Source organism: Lepidochelys olivacea, assembly GCF_965140295.1.
Source record: "Lepidochelys olivacea isolate rLepOli2 genome assembly, chromosome: 1".
Taxonomy (NCBI): domain Eukaryota; kingdom Metazoa; phylum Chordata; order Testudines; family Cheloniidae; genus Lepidochelys; species Lepidochelys olivacea.
This window is the reverse complement of record NC_140411.1, coordinates 57,129,821-57,148,215: the sequence shown is the minus strand read 5'-3', so window position 1 is coordinate 57,148,215 and position 18,395 is coordinate 57,129,821. Positions and strand designations below refer to the sequence as shown.

At 38.7% G+C, this 18,395-nt stretch overlaps 1 protein-coding gene across 7 annotated transcripts in view; it reads right to left on the bottom strand.

The window, feature by feature from the left end:
* Nucleotides 1-18,395, bottom strand: part of ATP7B (ATPase copper transporting beta) — a 79,721-nt gene that overhangs the window by 38,130 nt on the left and 23,196 nt on the right. For 2 of the 7 annotated variants that reach the window (XM_084616900.1, XM_084616896.1), the window contains 2 exons: nucleotides 4,704-5,946; nucleotides 264-533 (listed from right to left, as the gene is read on the bottom strand). In XM_084616900.1, coding sequence (XP_084473026.1) covers nucleotides 264-533; nucleotides 4,704-5,937 — 1,504 coding nt within the window. In that variant the 5' untranslated portion in view covers nucleotides 5,938-5,946. Of the gene's footprint in view, nucleotides 1-263; nucleotides 534-4,703; nucleotides 5,947-11,683; nucleotides 11,819-13,990; nucleotides 14,433-18,395 lie in introns of those variants that run through there. The other 5 variants (XM_084616899.1, XM_084616894.1, XM_084616897.1 and 2 more) reach the window with 5 other exon arrangements.

Sequence of the window (18,395 nt, the reverse complement as noted above, 5' to 3'; positions counted from 1 at the left end):
GGAGACCTGGGTTCAATTCCTGGCTCTGCCACTGCCCTGCTGGGTGACCTTGGGCAAGTCACTTCCCACCTAGTGCCTCAGTTTCCCCAAAGGTAAAGTGGGGATAATGACACTGATCTGTGTAAAGTGCTTTGAGATCTACTGATGTAAAGAGCTATGTAAGAGCTAGGTATTAATTATTATTGACAGAATGCAGTATCCTTCACATCCAGAAGATCCCAAAGTACTTTACAGACCCTCTATAGGAATTTTAAACATCTCACCATCTTCTTTTTGCAGATTTCTTTCAATGTTCGACACACATGATGCACAGGTCATGCCTGTGATCTGCATAAAGCACTTTTCTGTTGTTGCTACACTGTGTGGCTTTGGACTATCAAGGGAAGAATTCTTTGGCTGGACATCAGACATGTAGCCTTGATGAGAGGATTCAGAAACATTTTCTGTTCTCTGGGAAGCTGACTCCCAAGTATTAGGGTGAATTGTAGCGTCCCTGAAAAGAGGCTGATCCATATATTTCCAAGTGGTGGTATCTTGAATAAACACACCATAAACAGAATTAACATTGGTTAACAGAACATGATAAAATGTTTAAAGAAGGAAACTGGAAACACATTTAACAACAGAAACATCCAAGGTTTTTCAAATGACAGGGTGACTCACTACCCTGTGATCTTGGCTTCCTTAGTCACAAGCAACTTGTTACTTTTGGGCAGTCTACCAACACTGCATGACCATTTTGCTTTATTTAGTGGCAATCCATCTTCAATCAGCGAATGATCCCCTTCTATCTGTCTGTTTGCTGATATTAATATCTACCCTGAGGGTGACTTCATGGCAGTTAAAGCATTAGAGAATGCAGCCCAGTTACATGTTCATATTGTCCTCATCTTCTTTCCTTCAGGACTCCAGCTCAGCACCTGATCTCTAACCAGGATTAGAAAACGAGTGCATTTCTCAGCAGGTAATCCAAATGCTACTCCATAAACTGAGCAGCGAGCGCTGGTATAAAAGTGTATAGCCTTGGTCCTGAGAGGTACTGAGCACCCACAAGTCACACTTTAGTCAAGGTTATTGTGAGTACTTAGCATTCCTCAGGATCAGGCCCAGTGGGATCAATTCCTTCCCTTCTCAGGCACTGAGTAGGCCACCTCTGTAGAATACCCAGATGGAGAATCCCCAGCCCCAGCCAGATCCATAGACTAGTTCTCTACACTAAGCCAGGGAGCAGCTGAAGGAGCTGCCCCATTTATCTGGCTTGCAGGCTGCCCAATGGGTACTGGGGAGGAGGGCAGAGATATGCTGGACTGTGGGTGGTGAGCTGAGATTGGGAAGAGGAAGGAACTGATGGATGGAGTGTAGACAGAGTGCTGAATGACTTTACTGCTTATTTCCTTGCTTTTTACAGTTTGTGTTGATGTGGATTTTCAGCCTAGCAACCTTAAATCAAAGGTAACAAAAAAGTCTAGGTGGAAATGAATAATAAGTCTGCTATAAGCTTAAGGTCTCCTCTCTGCCACCTGGCCAGTTTGTTAAAATATCCCTAAAAATCCAGACCAACTTTCTTATCCTCATGTTCTGTTCATGTTACCTTTAAGAGTCTGGGTTATTTTGTGGGTATAGGTGTCTGTGCCACGATTTCTAACTTTTTTATTTTGCTAAAGGAGTCAAGTTAATAATGCAAAATATTTATAGCTAAAAGCGTTTAAAATACAGACAAAATGGTCTTAAAATATACCATCTACTGTCCCTCAAATACTAAAACACAGTTTTCCCTAATAACCCATTCCTGGTTTTATTTTATTTATTAAATCAAAGTTTAATCAGTTGTTGAATCTACATTCCCAATTCTGAAAGAGCAAGATGACCTTTACAAAAAGGGCACAGTTTGTGGGAAAAATAGTAAAAAGTGTTATCAATTCTTTTTACATAAAATAGTTTAAACTATCCTGCATTTTGTCTCATAGTTGGGTGTATTAACCGATTTTATACCATTAGATTTCTTTTAATTTAGACTCTGTGTATATTATATAGAATAATGCTGAAAAACCTGTATAACACGTGTAAGAGTCTTATCTACAAAACAAAAATAAAATTGAATATATTCATAAGGTAGTTTATCTATAAAATAGTATACAATTTTCTTTGACTGTATGTGTAATTGTTTTCTGAAAGAGAAGAGGAGGGTGGATGTTGGTGCTGTGCCTGTGGGAAAAAAGTGTTCTCTGGTACAGAGTATAATTAACGCTTTTACATAGAACAGTTTAAACCAATTCTGTATTTTTTCTAAATGAGGTGTATTAACCAATTTTACATCATTAGATTTCTTTAAAGGTAGGTTGGGTGTATTTTGTATAAAGGAATGCTGAAAAAACAAGAATGAATGTGTGTGAAAGTGGGTGACATATAAAATAATATAAAACTAGTTTGAATTATACTTACAGTGATTATAAGATAGCCTACAAGTTGGCTTCAATGTACGCTTAATGGTTTTGAACAGTAGGGCAGGGATATGGGAGGTGAATGGTGCTATGTCTCTGTGTGTTCTATGTTTTGCTTTTTTTTTTTTTTTTTGTTAGATTTATCTGTCGTTCAAAAACTTTATAAAATTTAAGAGACTTCTAATACAAGTTAAGCCATTATGTAGAAAGAGGAAATTTTATTTCTGGTCCAGAATTCAACAGATATAAGCCTAACTGATAACTTTACATAGTTCTTATAAATCTACAGGCATACTCCTTTTGTTTGGTATTTTAGTTCGAATTTATATTTTAATATGCTGTAATAAATAAAGTGCTGTGTTCATAGTGACTTGGGAAAATATGGAGTAATTAAATATCTATGGATAAATCCATAAAGTGGATTCAGAATGTTAAAATGCATCACAATTTCCTATGATGTGGGATTCCCCAAGAGGCCCCTAGGTTAAAGAATACCTTCTGATTGGTTCAGCCAAGGGAGGTGTGGTTTTGTCTCAAGCTCCCAGAACAGGGGTTTCTGCCATTTGGGCACTACCAATCTGTGGCACGAAATGCTTCTCTCTTCTGTCTGTTTCCTTTCTTGGTGGTTTAAAGTTCTTGGTCATCTCTGAAAGGTGACTATGCCTTTTAGTATGTAACTAGCTCTATAGTTATAGTTTTTCTTTATCACTAATACTTGGGAATATTTGTGCATTTGCTAAACAAAGCTGAACAATATACTAATTGCATATCAAATAATTGCCTCTAAAAATGTGCGTGCATATATATAAAAACACTTCCTTTCTGTGTCAGTAAGCCTGTGCACAATTATTTAATGCCTTTATTTAGAAAAGTATTAACTCCATAAAAAGTTACCATCCTTTCTAAAAGCACACATTAAAACTGTATTTTTCTGTCATTCAGACTTTGCACACCTGTTTACTACACTTTATGCAGAATTGCACTAAATGTATAAAAAAGCAAATTTTCCTCTAAAAATAAAGGGTGTGAAAGCTATATTTATTCATTTAGTTCTAATGCATCCAAAAGATAAACTCAATTTTAAAAATTTTAAAAAAAAAAAACCTCCTCCCACCCCACCCCAATGGCTGACAGTGCCAAAAATCAACGTGTCCAAAAATAAGACCTAGGAATGGGACAAAGCAGAAAGGGGTGTGGAAACCTGTCAAAATTATATGCTTAGTAAAGCATAGCTTTTTACTATTATTCTTGGTTTTGAAATTCACCAAGTAAATGAGATTATGCACTATAGCAACATCTTAACCATTAAACACAGGTGCTCAATCCAGCGTACTTGATTTATACATTATACTTCTCCCATTGAACATAGGTGCTGGAACTAGGGGTGCAGGGCGGGCTGTTGCACCCCTCTGGCTTGAAGTAGATTCCATTACATACAGGGTTAACAGTTTGATTCAATGGCTCTCAGCACCCCCACTATAATAATTGTTCCAGCGCCCCTGTCATCGAAGTCAATAGTAGTTTTGACATTGACTGACCGGAAGCAGGATTAGACCCTTGGCATAACCATTCTGCAGTTTAGGTACAGAAGATCTACTAAGGATACATCTGCACTGCAGCCTAGAGTGTGATCGGCAGCTTATATAGACATATATGCGCTAACTTTACTCTAGCTGGCTCGCGCAGCCCATATCTTAACTTCAATTTTTAGCTGTACTCTAGCTAGCTTGCTAGCACAAGTACATCTACACCAGCTACTAATCATACCTCCAGCTGCAGTGTGGACATGCCTTGAAGTGCCAGGCAGCAATTCCAGTTAGGGAAATGGTTGCTTTTAACCATAAGGTATTTTATTAAAGTGTTTGTTTCCCATGTATATTATTTATACTCACACCAGCTTGGTGGGTGGAGAGGAGAAGAGTGGAAACCTGTTTCAGTGGAGTGCAGCTTGTATGTTTTCTCAGGTTCTCTGCTATTTAAAAGCCACTACATTACTGGTTAGACTTTTGTCTGAATACCGTAACTTAAAAACAACTCTTTTGCCCAATCACACACTCACTTGAATGTGGAAATAAATAATTGGTCAGGGTGAAATTTTACGGCCTGTATTATACAGGGCAGGCCAGATCATAATGGTCCCTTCTAGCCTTAAAAAAAACCAAACAAAAAACCCAAAACACACACACACACACACACAACTATCAATTTTAAAAGTAATTGTTTTACTTTCTCCTAGCTTACTTATAGAAAACATGTAAGTACCTGTGAGAATGGAAGCATCAAATCCCATGTCCTCTATAGCGCCTCTTAGCTCTTCTGAATTAGTTACAGTTGAATTGTAGTGTATGGTTCCAGTCCTTTCAACTAACGAAACTGATATATGTTGTACCCCTTTTCTTTGGGACATTGTGCCTTCTATGGACTGTACACAGGATCCACAGGTCATTCCATCAATACTAAGTACAGTTGTGCTTGTCAGCTGATCCCCAGAGAATGTGCTACGAAGCTGAGGTGATGAAAATGCTGCCTTTGATAAAAGCTCTCCATTATTTGCTTCCACTCCATTAGGGAGGGATACTTTAAAGTTACCAGGTTGAAGGGCCTCAATGGCTTGTTGCAAAGATACTGGGGTAATTACGTTTGGGTTAAATTGCACAACAGCATTTTTATATTCCAATGACACTTTAATACTTTGTACGCCTGGAAGACCAGATATATTTCCTTCAATGTTTTTGACGCAAGACCTGCAATGCATCCCTTCTACTCCCAGCGTCATAGTTGTTGTACTATTCATTTTGCCTACCGCTGGCTTCACATTACTATTGTTCAGGCTGGCTGGAGTTTTCTTTGTGCTTGTAGTCTGCAAGCGTTCTAGATCAATCGTACCAAGCTTTAATGGGGCTAGCTTGCTCTTAATAGTGCTTTCATACCCAATGTTATCTATGTGGTTTTTGAGGTCTTCAGGTTGAATGATGTAAGGCTGGTAAGCAATGACTGCTTCTTGGTTACTGAGGGAGACTTTGATTCTCAACACGCCATGTAGTTTTCCAATCTTTCCTTCAATGGTGTTGACACAAGATTGGCATGTCATACCTTCTACCCGCAGCTTCATTAGTGCTTCTCCCAAGGATGTTGATCTTACAGATAATGGTGTAGTTCTTCCTTCTGCAATGCTGGCATCAAAGCCCATGTCTCCAATTTCCTGGCAAATCTCTTGGGGACCTATTTCTGACTGTATATGTTTTACTACAGCATTGCTCTGCTCAAGGGAGACCTTGGTGCTCACAACGCCCTTCACCTTGGAAATTCTGCCCTCTATCGACTGCACACAAGACTGGCAAGTCATACCCAAAATATTGACCGTGACGGTGCTCATTTGAGGAAGCATATCTTGAGAGGGCATATTTTCAGTGCTCCCTTCGTAGCCGATGTTGTCAAAGGCAAAATTCTGCTTCATGGTTGGTTCCCATACACAACTAGGAGGGGAGCTAGACATAGACGAAGCCTGAAGTGCAAGAAAAAGAAACAAAATAAAACAGATGTAACTTCTAAGTTCTAAAACAGTAACATTCTATACAGGTGGAAGTGCTGCTAAGTTAACAGATGCCAGTAAAATGCACTGCAAAGTTAATTAAAACATCAAATGCTATCAGTAATTTAAGGAGGGGATGAGCATCTAACTGAGATTTTTAAAATATTCAGCAGATGCAAAAGTGAAGTTAACTATGAGCTCTCAGCATGTTTATTTAAAATAAAAGCTCTCCATGGCCACTGAACATATGCTTTCACTAAACTATGGCTCTGTTCCTTGCAGTATTATTTCACACTCAACGATTTACAGTAAAGGGATGTTTTGAAGAATTACTTGACCTCTGAACCTATGAAAGTCCCAATCAGCCATGCCCCTAATGCTCACCAAATCTGAAAAAACCACAAGAAACAGTTTGAAAAATTCCTTCTAGAGTCTGGAACAGGAGTAGAGGAGAAAAGCCCAATCACAGGTTATCTGAAAAACAGTACAGGCTCAAAAGTCCTTCTAATTAGTAGCATAAAAAAAAAAAAAAAAAAAAAAAAACCCAACTCTCTTTGTTCCACCGAAGGGATATAAATTCATGCTTCAGACAAACCATAATCTGATAGGGGTTAGGAAGAAATTTCCACCTAGTGCAGATTATTCCAAGTTATCCACTTGGTTTTTTGCACGTCCCTCTGAAGCATCTGGTACTAACCACTATGAGAGACAGGATATTAGATTAGGCAGCCCACTGGTTTGATCCAGCACTAATTTTCAGGATGTTGTAACTAAAATTTAAAATGTGGACAATTCAGGGCCATAGTTCTGTAGCTTGGTGCTTTCAATTCAAACCTGATAAAACACAATGCATAGAGTGTGGAACTCACTGCCACAGTAAATTTTTGATGCTAAGACTATGCATGGTTCAACAAAAGATTAGACATTTATATGGTTATCAAGAATATCCAGAATGATCATAATTAGTAACAAAATTTTTGTGGAAGAGATATTAAATCTCATGCTTCAGGGTTTAAGATAATCTCTATTAGAAATCAGGATGAGTCTTAATGTGAGGGGACAGTCTATCCCACATCTGCCTAATGCAGGGATCTTAACATCTTCCTCTGAAACATTTGGCATTGGCCACTGTTAGAGACAGGCTACTGGATTAGATGGATGTTGGGTCTCCACCAGTATGACAATTCCTGTGTTTCTATTACACAGGAGAAATCCTTCCTTAATATCGCAACATTCACATTGGAATTAGGCCAGTTATTTACACAAGTTCATCTGAAGCAGAACTTCAAATTCATTCATATAATTTTGCCTCATGGGCAGATAGCTTGGGAATCCAGATGTGTGGGTCAGGTCCAAAATGGTAAAAGTTTAACCCCCATCCCCATTCCCTTTCTCTCCAACAAAAATCCTGTTTTAGTTCAGACTTCCTGTCTATCCTTTCCAGGTGCAACTGGAAGTGGTTGGAGGTTCAGAGGCATGTATGCAGCTGCCAATCCCATTTCAAAAAAAGTATTTCAGAATAGAAGCTAAATTTAAATGACTGTTCCCCCCCCCCAGCTATTAGCTAAAAATATAAGCATGTGACATGACAGAAGGAAAAGAATTCCTTCTGAAAGTTTAATAAGTCTCTCTTATGTACAGTACTGTCCATAAAATATAGGATCAAACATGCCCATATTTTCATTTTGAGGAGTCTTGTTGAAAGGTTACAAAAATATGTAACATTTGTTTATGGGCTCAAGGATTTTATTCTCTTTACAAAGATGTGATAGGCATTAAGGAGAATTCCCACACTCACCCATCTAATAAGAAAGTCTTAGTTACAGAGGTATAAAGCCCACTTTGTATATTTAAATATTCTTATGAGAAAATAACGTTCCAGTTACTCACATACTACAGAGCATGTGTGTTCTGCACCCTTTGAGCAAGAAGTATGCAACAGACAAAGGGCTGGGGGAGACAGAGTAGCTGTCCCAGGAAATCTGTAAGTCTGGGAACTCTTCTGGCTCTATCAATTTGTGACTTTGTCCTTACCCATAACTATTTTACACTTGGGGACAATGTATACCTTCAGATCAACGGCACTGCTATGGGTACCCGCATGGCCCCACAGCATGCCAACATTTTTATGGCTGATTTAGAACAACGCTTCCTCAGCTCTCGTCCCCTAATGCCCCTACTCTACTTGCGCTATATTGATGACATCATCATCTGGACCCATGGAAAAGAAGCCCTTGAGGAATTCCACCATGATTTCAACAATTTCCATCCCACCATCAACCTCAGCCTGATCCAGTCCACACAAGAGATCCACTTCCTGGACACTACAGTGCTAATAAATGATGGTCACATAAACACCACCCTATACCGGAAACCTACTGACTGCTATTCCTACCTACATGCCTCCAGCTTTCACCCTGACCACACCACATGATCCATCGTCTACAGCCAAGCGCTGCGATACAACTGCATTTGCTCCAACCCCTCAGACAGAGACAGACACCTACAAGATCTCTATCAAGCATTCTTGCAACTACAATATACACCTGTGGAAGTGAAGAAACAGATTGCTAGAGCCAGAAGAGTTCCCAGAAGTCACCTACTACAGGACAGGCCTAACAAAGAAAATAACAGAACGCCACTAGCCGTCACCTTCAGCCCCCAACTAAAACCCCTCCAACGCATCATTAAGGATCTACAACCTATCCTGAAGAATGACCCAACACTCTCACAGATCTTGGGAGACAGGCCAGTCCTTGCCTACAGACAGCCCCCCAACCTGAAGCAAATACTCACCAGCAACCACATACCACACAACAGAACCACTAACCCAGGAACCTATCCTTGCAACAAAGCCCGTTGCCAACTGTGCCCACATATCTATTCAGGGGACACCATCACAGGGCCTAATAACATCAGCCACACTATCAGAGGCTCGTTCACCTGCACATCCACCAATGTGATATATGCCATCATGTGCCAGCAATGCCCCTCTGCCATGTACATTGGTCAAACTGGACAGTCTCTACTTAAAAGAGTAAATGGACACAAATCAGATGTCAAGAATTATAACATTCATAAACCAGTCGGAGAACACTTCAATCTCTCTGGTCACGCGATTACAGACATGAAAGTCGCTATTTTACAACAAAAAAAAACTTCAAATCCAGACTCCAGCGAGAAACCGCTGAATTGGAATTCATTTGCAAATTGGATACAATTAACTTAGGCTTGAATAGAGACTGGGAGTGGCTTAGTCTTTATGCAAGGTAGCCTATTTCCCCTTGTTTTTTCCTAACCCCCTCTCCCCCTCCGACGTTCTTGTTAAACCCTGGATTTGTGCTGGAAATGGCCCACCTTGATCATCATACACAATGTGAGGAGAGTGGTCACTTTGGATAAGCTATTACCAGCAGGAGAGTGGGGTGGGAGGAGGTATTTTTTTCATGCTTTGTGTGTATATAATAAGATCTTCTAAACTTTCCACAGTATGCATCCGATGAAGTGAGCTGTAGCTCACGAAAGCTTATGCTCAAATACATTGGTTAGTCTCTAAGGTGCCACAAGTACTCCTTTTCTTTTTGCGAATACAGACTAACACGGCTGTTACTCTGAAACCAGTCTGTTATGCGTTTTTCACAGCTGTGAATTAGGTAGGATCCTAGTCATCAGTAACAGAAAGCTGCTAAGCTTGTCCATTACTTGAATTCTTAGCTTAAATAGGAAGTGATCCCAAAATCTGTAAGAGTTAGGACTGATCCCCAAAACAATTTTTACAAAAAAACCTTTTTTTTCTAATTAAAAATATTCTGTGTAAATATTTTTTTAAAATCTTCAGATTTGTATACAGTTTTTCTTTTTTCTCCTTCCCCTGTTTCCTTTTGCCACTGAAGAAAACAGGAAAAAAAGGAAAAGGGAGCAAAGGGGGGTGGGAAGATGTCAATACGTGGGGAAAAAAAACAATAATACACACTCACAACCCAGAAATTTTTTATGAATTCATAAATAAGGGCAGAAGGAACCACTGTGATCATCTACTCTGATCTCCTGTATAACACAGGTCATAAAACTGCCCTGAATTAATTCCTGTTTGAAGCTGAACATGATCTCTTAGAAAAACATCCAAACTTGCTTTAAAAATATCGAGGGATGGAGAATCTACCACTGCGTTTGGCAAATTGTTCTAGTGCTCCCCCACTGTTAAAACTTATGCCTTATTTCCAGTCTGAATTTATCTAGCTTCAATTTCCAGCCATTGGATCTGGTTATATCTTTGTCTGCTGGATTGAAGGCCTCATTAACAAATATTTGTTCTTCATGTACGTACTACAGATCATGGGCAGCAGGTGAATCCCGGGAGCCTATCCCCCAGCCCTGACCACCCCTTCTGCCCAAGGCCCCACCCCCCCTACATACTCCCAGGATGCCTGAGTGCCCCCAGCCCCGGAGAGCTGGGTGGGTGAGAGGGAGGCATGGCCCTCCCCAGCCCCAAAGCACCGGGAGGGTGGGCAGCGCCCCTCCCCACAGGTGGCATGGCCTCCCTCCCCCAGCCCCAGAGCACAGACCGCCTCCTATTAGCCTCCCAGCCCCAGCCTAGGGCCCTGGCCATGGGGAAGAGCCCCCCACAGCACAGCCTGGGAAACAGTAAGGGGCCTGGCCTGGGGGTGGAGTGTGGGTGGGGCCACACAAGGCTGTTTGGGGAGGCACAGCCTCCCCCCGCCTTCAATACCTTGTGCCCATGTTACAGATTGTAATCAAGACACCCTTAGCCTTCTCTTTGTTAAGCTAAATAGATTGAGATCCTTGTGTCTATCACTATAAGGCATGATTTTAATCCTTTAATCATTCTCTTCATGGCTCTTCTCTGAACCCGCTACAGTTTATCAATGTATTTCTTGAATGGTTGACACCAGAATTGGCCTACTATTCCAGCCGCAGTGGCACCAGGGCAAAATACAGAGGTAATGTAACCTCGCGACTCCTGCTTGAGATTCCCTTGTTCATATGTCCAAGGATTGCAATAGCTCTCTTGTCCATGTTGCACTGGGAACTCGTCTTCAGTTTATTTCACGGCTTTAAAAAATATTTTTATACAAAGGGGATAAAAACCTATTTTCTTGAAAAAAAATTGTGTGTTTTTATTTGGTTATATAAATTATGTTTTTCTTTTTAAAAATAAACCTGTTTAAAATGAAATCTGAATTTAATACAAAATACCTTAAGGTTTAAACTAGGGCTGTGAAGCAATTTAAAAAATTAAGTGTAATTAATTGCACGATTAATCGTACTATTAAACAGTAATAGAATACTATTTATTTAAATATTTTTGGATGTTTTCTACATTTTCAAATATATTGATTTCAATTACACCACAGAATACAAAGTGTACAGTGCTCACTTTATATTTATTTTTGATTACCAGTATTTGCACTATAAAAAAAACAAAAGAAACAGTATTTTTCAATTCACCTAATACAAGTACTGTAGAGCAATCTCTTTATCATGAAAGTTGAACTTACAAATGTAAAATTATGTACCAATAAAACTGCATTCAAAAATAAAACAATGTAAAATTTTAACGCTTACAAGTCCATTCAGTCCTAGTACTTGTTCAGCCAGTCGCTCAGACAAACAAGTTTGTTTAAATTTGCAGAAGATAATGCCACCCGCTTCTTGTTTGCAATGTCACCTGAAGTGACACCACTGTTACCTGAAGTTTGGCCACTGACTTCACCAAGCTCAAGATTTCACTCAAGGTGAGGGCTGGGTCCCTGTTCTGGTTACCATACTGGTTTAAAGCTATGAGTGTCCACCTAGACATTTCTTTCCTCCCTTCACTCTCAACCTAGTGTAGTAAACACAAACAAAGGAAGACCATTAACAAGTAATAATAGCTGCTATTATTACTGGCCATTATTAGTAGCTAATAATACCCATACATAGTTGTTACAGTCCTCGGCCCTTTTAAAAACACAACCAGGAGCTCAATATTATTCCATGGAATTCATCCTTCAGGAGAAGGTTAATTTTAAAAGGCAATACCTCTGTATGATCGTTTATAGCTTCAAAGCACTTTACTAACTAAACCCTGCTACATCTCTGTGAAGGAGGTATTGTCACTCCCATTTTACCAATGGGAAAGAAGGCAAAGAAAGGTTTACGTAATTGTAGCAAGTCTTACTAGACTGCTATACCATATACCGCACATTTAATGCCTCTGAGGTCTCAGTTTAAGTTTAATTAAAAATGGATTACTTTAAGCAGCTTTGTTTAAAACTTTTACATTGGTGCAGAGGGGGAAGGCCTCTATGGTACATGTACTTTTATTTCTGATTTGGAATGAAAAAAGCCTGACTGCATGCAGTTTTCATGTTTCTGATATAATTAGTAGTACAGTATACCCAACATAGTAAATACCTGAACCAAGTATGTAGAAAGACCAGCTGGCAGAAGTAACCTAATCTTATGTCATGTTTTATGGAAAACAGCTATAATATGAGAAACAAACAACTATAGATAGTAAATGCCTTCAGGTTTACTTGGCCTGTCCCTGATTGATGGCAATTGTTTAAGTCACTTTAAAACTAACTATAAACATACACAAGTTTAAAAAATAAGTCATTAAAAATATCCTGTCAGTTAAAACACCAGACTGTGAGTCAAGTTACACTGTTATAGTTTATGTGCACTTTAGTATTATGCTGTATCATCTGTATTTTTAGGAAGAATCACAACTGTATTTTGCAAGTTCAGGTTTTTCAAAATGAAATAGCACTTCCTCCTAATAAGACTTACTGTACAAAACTAGGATACAATTACAGACAAGCCCAAGTGAGAAGGCAGTTGTGGCAATTGTACTACCATGAACTTTTGCCGGTATTAGTGGTATAGTTTTAGATAAGTTACTTATCTATAATTATGATCATTTTCACTGTGTGGAAGTAGAATGAATTATATTGAAATTATAATTCATTAAAGAAATGCTACTTGAAGGGTTTGTTGAAATACAGTTGTCAGGAAGAGAAACATTAAGGCGTGTGAGACAATGGGTCCTCAAACTAATTAACTTAGCGCTCCTACTGAGCTAGGAGATTGGTAAACATTAGTATGCAAATAAGATATGTATGTATATTTGTCAGTTTCTGCTTCCTTTTGTCTCTTATGTTAAATTGGCTTTGGCTTAGCTGTATAAATAAGTTATCTTTAGCCTCAGAGAGGGGCTCACATCTGGGTGCATTGGCAAAGCACTTTGCTAATAAACAGAGTGGTCTGAGAAATTATGTGAGTCCTGAATCTGACTTTGAAAACTGTTCAGGCAATTTCTCTCATGCCACAGGATAACCAAACCACAGACAGATGCCTAACTTCTGAAATAAACGCAGCTTAAAAAGAAGGAAGGCTAACACATTATATGTATATGTTGTAAGTATTAGGGATTCCCACTTCATATTATATTATTCTAGGTAGAGCTGGTAATGATGCCTACTAGTTAAAACTGCCTAATATTTTAAAACTTTGCATTTATGCATAGATGAATTTGTGTGGGAGGGTGGAGGGTGAGAAAACCTGGATTTGTGCTGGAAATGGCCCACCTGATGATCACTTTAGATAAGCTATTACCAGCTGGACAATGGGGTGGGAGGAGGTATTTTTTCATATTCTCTGTGTATATATAAAGTCTGCTGCAGTTTCCACGGCATACATCTGATGAAGTGAGCTGTAGCTCACGAAAGCTCATGCTCAAATAAATTGGTTAGTCTCTAAGGTGCCACAAGTACTCCTTTTCTTTTTGCGAATACAGACTAACACAGCTGTTACTCTGAAACCTGTCAAAATACTTTGCACTTGTACAGCAATTTTTTTATGCGAGAAAATCCAGGAGTTTACAGACATTAGTTATACTTCAGCACTCCTGGGATCGTAACGAACTTTGAATATAAAGGGGTAATGTATCAATTTACAATCTATATCCAGTACACTTTGTTTTAAGTTCCAGTACATTTACGTGCAAACTTACATGCATGCTGTTGACTTCTGATGCTCCCACAGAGTAACTCTGTGAAACTTTCTCTTCTTTCTGAGAACAGCCGCCTGCTTTTCCAGGAGATCCTGACTTGGAGGGTTCACTGACAATCATTAGTGCAGGCACACCATTAGATGATTGCCGCTTATGAAAAGTCACCAAGGTTACATTTTTGTTATTTAAAGTAGCCAGGGTGGACTGGTCCCTTTTCAGATCACTGTCTGATTCACTCTCCATTATCTTTCCAGGCTTCAAATATTGTAATGCCAAATGGGAGTTTTTAGAGAGATGTTATTCCATAAATTACCAGAAAAACTTGTTCCAGCGATATCCAGAACAAAAATTCTGTTCCTTTACATCAATATTCTCCTCTTTAGAATTAGGAGTTCACCATGAACACATAATCTGCCCCCTTTACATGTAAGTAGCATGCTGCACTCAACTGTATGCTCTTACACCCGGTTTAAATACTCCCCACCAATCAGCATCACTTTGCACTCTACTAATCTTTGCACACGGCACTTCTGCTTGCTCAGCCAAGGCTGCCTTTCACAAGCTCCTCAAACATGACCTGTGTGCAGCAACCCAGTGCACAATTAACTCAAACAGCCAAGCAGTAGCTCCACTGTGGCCGTGTGCATAACCACAGCTCCTGGACACACAGCCTATGGGTAGTAGCACGTAATCCACTTCCTTTTATTATTAAACGAACCGCAATTTCTTGAATGAAATACAGTCCCCTCTATGTTTCAGAGATGCCTCAGATTACACTGGCAGGTAGTTATTTCCCAGCCTGTCAGACTTGCATTTATATGAAAAGTTATTCAATTACTGCAAACATACAATCATAGGTGCTGGAACTAGGGGTGCTGTCGCACCTTCTGGCTTGAAGTGGTTTCCATTTTATACAGGATTTACAGTTTAGTTTAATGTCTCTCAGTACTCCCACTGTACAAATTGTTCCAGCGCCCCCCTGCATACAGTTCTGTTGTCAGCTGCACTAACTGAAAATTTCTTCTTGTCTATTAAAAAGACAAGGTTCGTGAGGTAATGTCTTTGAGAGACAAGCTTTTGAGCTTACACAGAGCTCTTCTTCGGGTCTGGGAAATGTATTTATCTGCGACATGCTGAGTACAAGGTGGAACAAGTAGTTTAGAAATAATTCTAAATTAGCAGTCTAGTAAGACTTGCTACAATTACGTAAACCTTTCTTTGCCTTCTTTCCCATTAATAATTATAAATAATTGCCAAGGACCATTCAAGGTAAAGTGGCCAGTTAACACCTCTCCAGTCACAGGGGGAAAGGCAGAAAAAAACCTGGCTGGGGGAGGGTGTTATTTAATGGGTTATAGGGTGTTGTAATAAGCCATAAATGCAGTCTCTCTAGTCAGCCTGTGATTTTTAGTGTCTTGCAAAGTTATGAATTTAAGCTTCCAGGCATAGGCACCAACTCCATGGGTGCTCCAGCGGGATATTACAGTGCAAATATTTGTAATAAAAATAATATAAAGTAAGCACTGTACACTTTGTATTCTGTATTGTAATAGAAATATTTTTGAAAAATGTAGAAAAACATCCAAAATATTTAATGAATTTCTATTGGTATTCTATTGTTTAGCAGTGCAATTAATCGCGATTAATTTTTTAAATCGCGATTACTTTTTTTTTTTTTTTGAGTTAATTGCGTGAGTTAACTGCGATTGACAACCCTAATTATTTGTAATACTTACATATAAAAGTAACCTAATATAATACATATTTACAATTAATATTTTAATATATTATATAAGGTTACTTTTATATGTAATGTTTTTGTACTTTTATTATTACTTCTATGTAAAATCCATTTATACGGAACATCTCTTTTAAATATAAGAGTCAAAGTGACACGTTTTACCTTATCACAACAAAAAAATGATTTAATGATCCTGAATTGAAATTTTTCAGAGATTTTATTTTGCATGAAATTTCAGCTTTTTGTTCCGATTCAAAAGGTTTCAAAATTTGAAATGTTGGTAATTTCTGCGGGACAGAAATTCTGGTTTCTGACAAGTTTCCAGTTAAGATAAATTTGGACTCTCAGACGATGGCCAGGTCTACACTCCAGACTTGTATCAGTATAACTACATTGCTCAAGGGCGTGAAAAATCCACATACAACCCCGAGTGATATAATTATAATAACCTAATCCCCCCAAGTAGACAGCACTCTGTCGGCAGAAGTGGTGAATTAACTACGCTGACGGGAGAAGCTCCCCAACCAGCGTAGGAACACCTTCACTTAAGCTACAGCAGCGCAGCTGCACTGATACAGCATTTTAAGTGTAGATCTGCCCTAAGTTTGGTCAAGTGTCTTCATCTTCCCTGACTGAGGGGGATATTGAATATTAATTTGGATGTGGACTAAAGTAGCCATATTTATTATAGGGTTTTGTGCATGCACAAAAAAAGTTGTTTTAGTATTTGCAATGTATGGATCTGCATTTTAAAAGGGCCTTTTGGATGCAGATAGTTCTCTATGGATGGGAGAGACACATTCAGGTGATCAGGGATAGTAGACTGAAGTTAAGGATCTCATTTAGGCTTCACTGAGCTAGTCTTTGGTGCAGAGGTGTAAAGGGATTGCTCTAGGACTGTTTTTGCACATTATGGGCTTGATTAGAAATAATAAGGGTCCATTTTGGTTTGCTGGCATGTAATCTGATGCTTTCTGCAGAAATGCAGGATTTCAATAGCAGAGTATTATGAGGATAAGGAACACATGCCAGAAAATTAAAAGGACACCCCAGAGTTTGCTTTATTAAGGCATCAGGAATTAGTAAACATGATTATTTATTTAGACTATCGTAGCATCCATAATGTGCTAAGTGCTTTCTAAACCCAAAAGACGACACTCATTGCTTGCAGATTATGTTCCCAAGATGAACTCGCCTGCATTTTAAAAAAGATGGTTGCTGCCCATTTCTAATCTCTCTAGGTTCTTCTCAAAAGGAAAACATCTTAAAATTTCCAAAACAATTACACTGCAACATGAGAAGCCTGGGTTCAAGGATAAACCTAGGGGGTTAGATTTCCTTAAGCTGACAGACAAAAAGAACAGGCTCAGATGCATGTATGTCAGGTGGAACAGAAGAGGGAAGTCGAGAAATTTTACTACTTAAAGTACATATAAAATCTACCACTTGACAAAGTCAGAATGGCCTTGATTGTCATTCTTCTGATTTAGATACATCATTGAGAACAAATGCAATATTGTCATCCCTAAGTGTTCAACAATCACAAGGCAGCTGCCCAAAACCATGATGTTGGGTTAAAAAGCAAGAGATCTGAATATATTATAAGGTTCTTTTAATTTGCCTTTGCATTTTTGAGCCCTGAGGTCCACTCAGCTGGTGTTTAAGATTTGCTTTCTAGCCCTTGTAGCTGCAATCATACTTTTGTTTCAATGAGCTGAGATCTCACATATTCATGTGATTCCAGGAGATGGAGCTTTAAGAAACCCCCCCACAAAATATCATGAAACACAGTAAAATCATGAGACTTGATAACTTTGCAGTTGGTTTCCAAAATATTGCTTGGACTGGGAGGAAAAAACAACAACAAAACAAAAATTTACTCTGTAGAAAAACAGCCACTGAATTTAAGGGAAATATCCCACTCATACAATTCTTATGAGTTCTGTAAATCAAAGGCCTGGGGTCATTACATTTATACATTTTCTACTCAAATAAATCTATGGTATTAACACATCTTTGCATATCATGACATTTTTCTTTCATATTAATCCACACAAGGCTAGACGCTTTTTCCATTGAAGACAGTCAGTTCTGCTACTGACTTCATTGAAAGTTGAATCAGGTTCAGGGCATTTAACTACACTCTGTACTTTTCCAAACCAACAGACATACTTTTTAACGAAAAAAAAAAGGCCATATCTATTTATCATGAACAGGGCACCAACTAGGTATTTTACACTTAGCTGACTTTCTTCACTCTTAAAGAGAGGGATTGGATTCACACCCAGACTTCAGAACTGCAGCTTTGACCTAGGAGATCAAAAGAGCCTCGACCAACTTTTCTTGACTGCATTACAACATTGCAGGAAAAGCATAATAGCAGTTCTTAGATATACCAGTGTCGTCATAAATTGAAAGGTAAACATATTCCTCTAAAAGATTAATAGATGAAATGATCACAAACAATATAGTTTCTTATATGAAAAAGCCTGGGATCATCATAACACAAGTTATACAAACCACTTGATTTCATAAAATCTATACACTTGGAGCCAAATTCATACCTGCTTAAGCAACAGCATCAACAGAAGTTGGTGAATTTATCCCAGTTCGAACCAGGTCTGAATTTTGGCTTCAATTCTTTGTAAAACTTGGAGTCTCTTC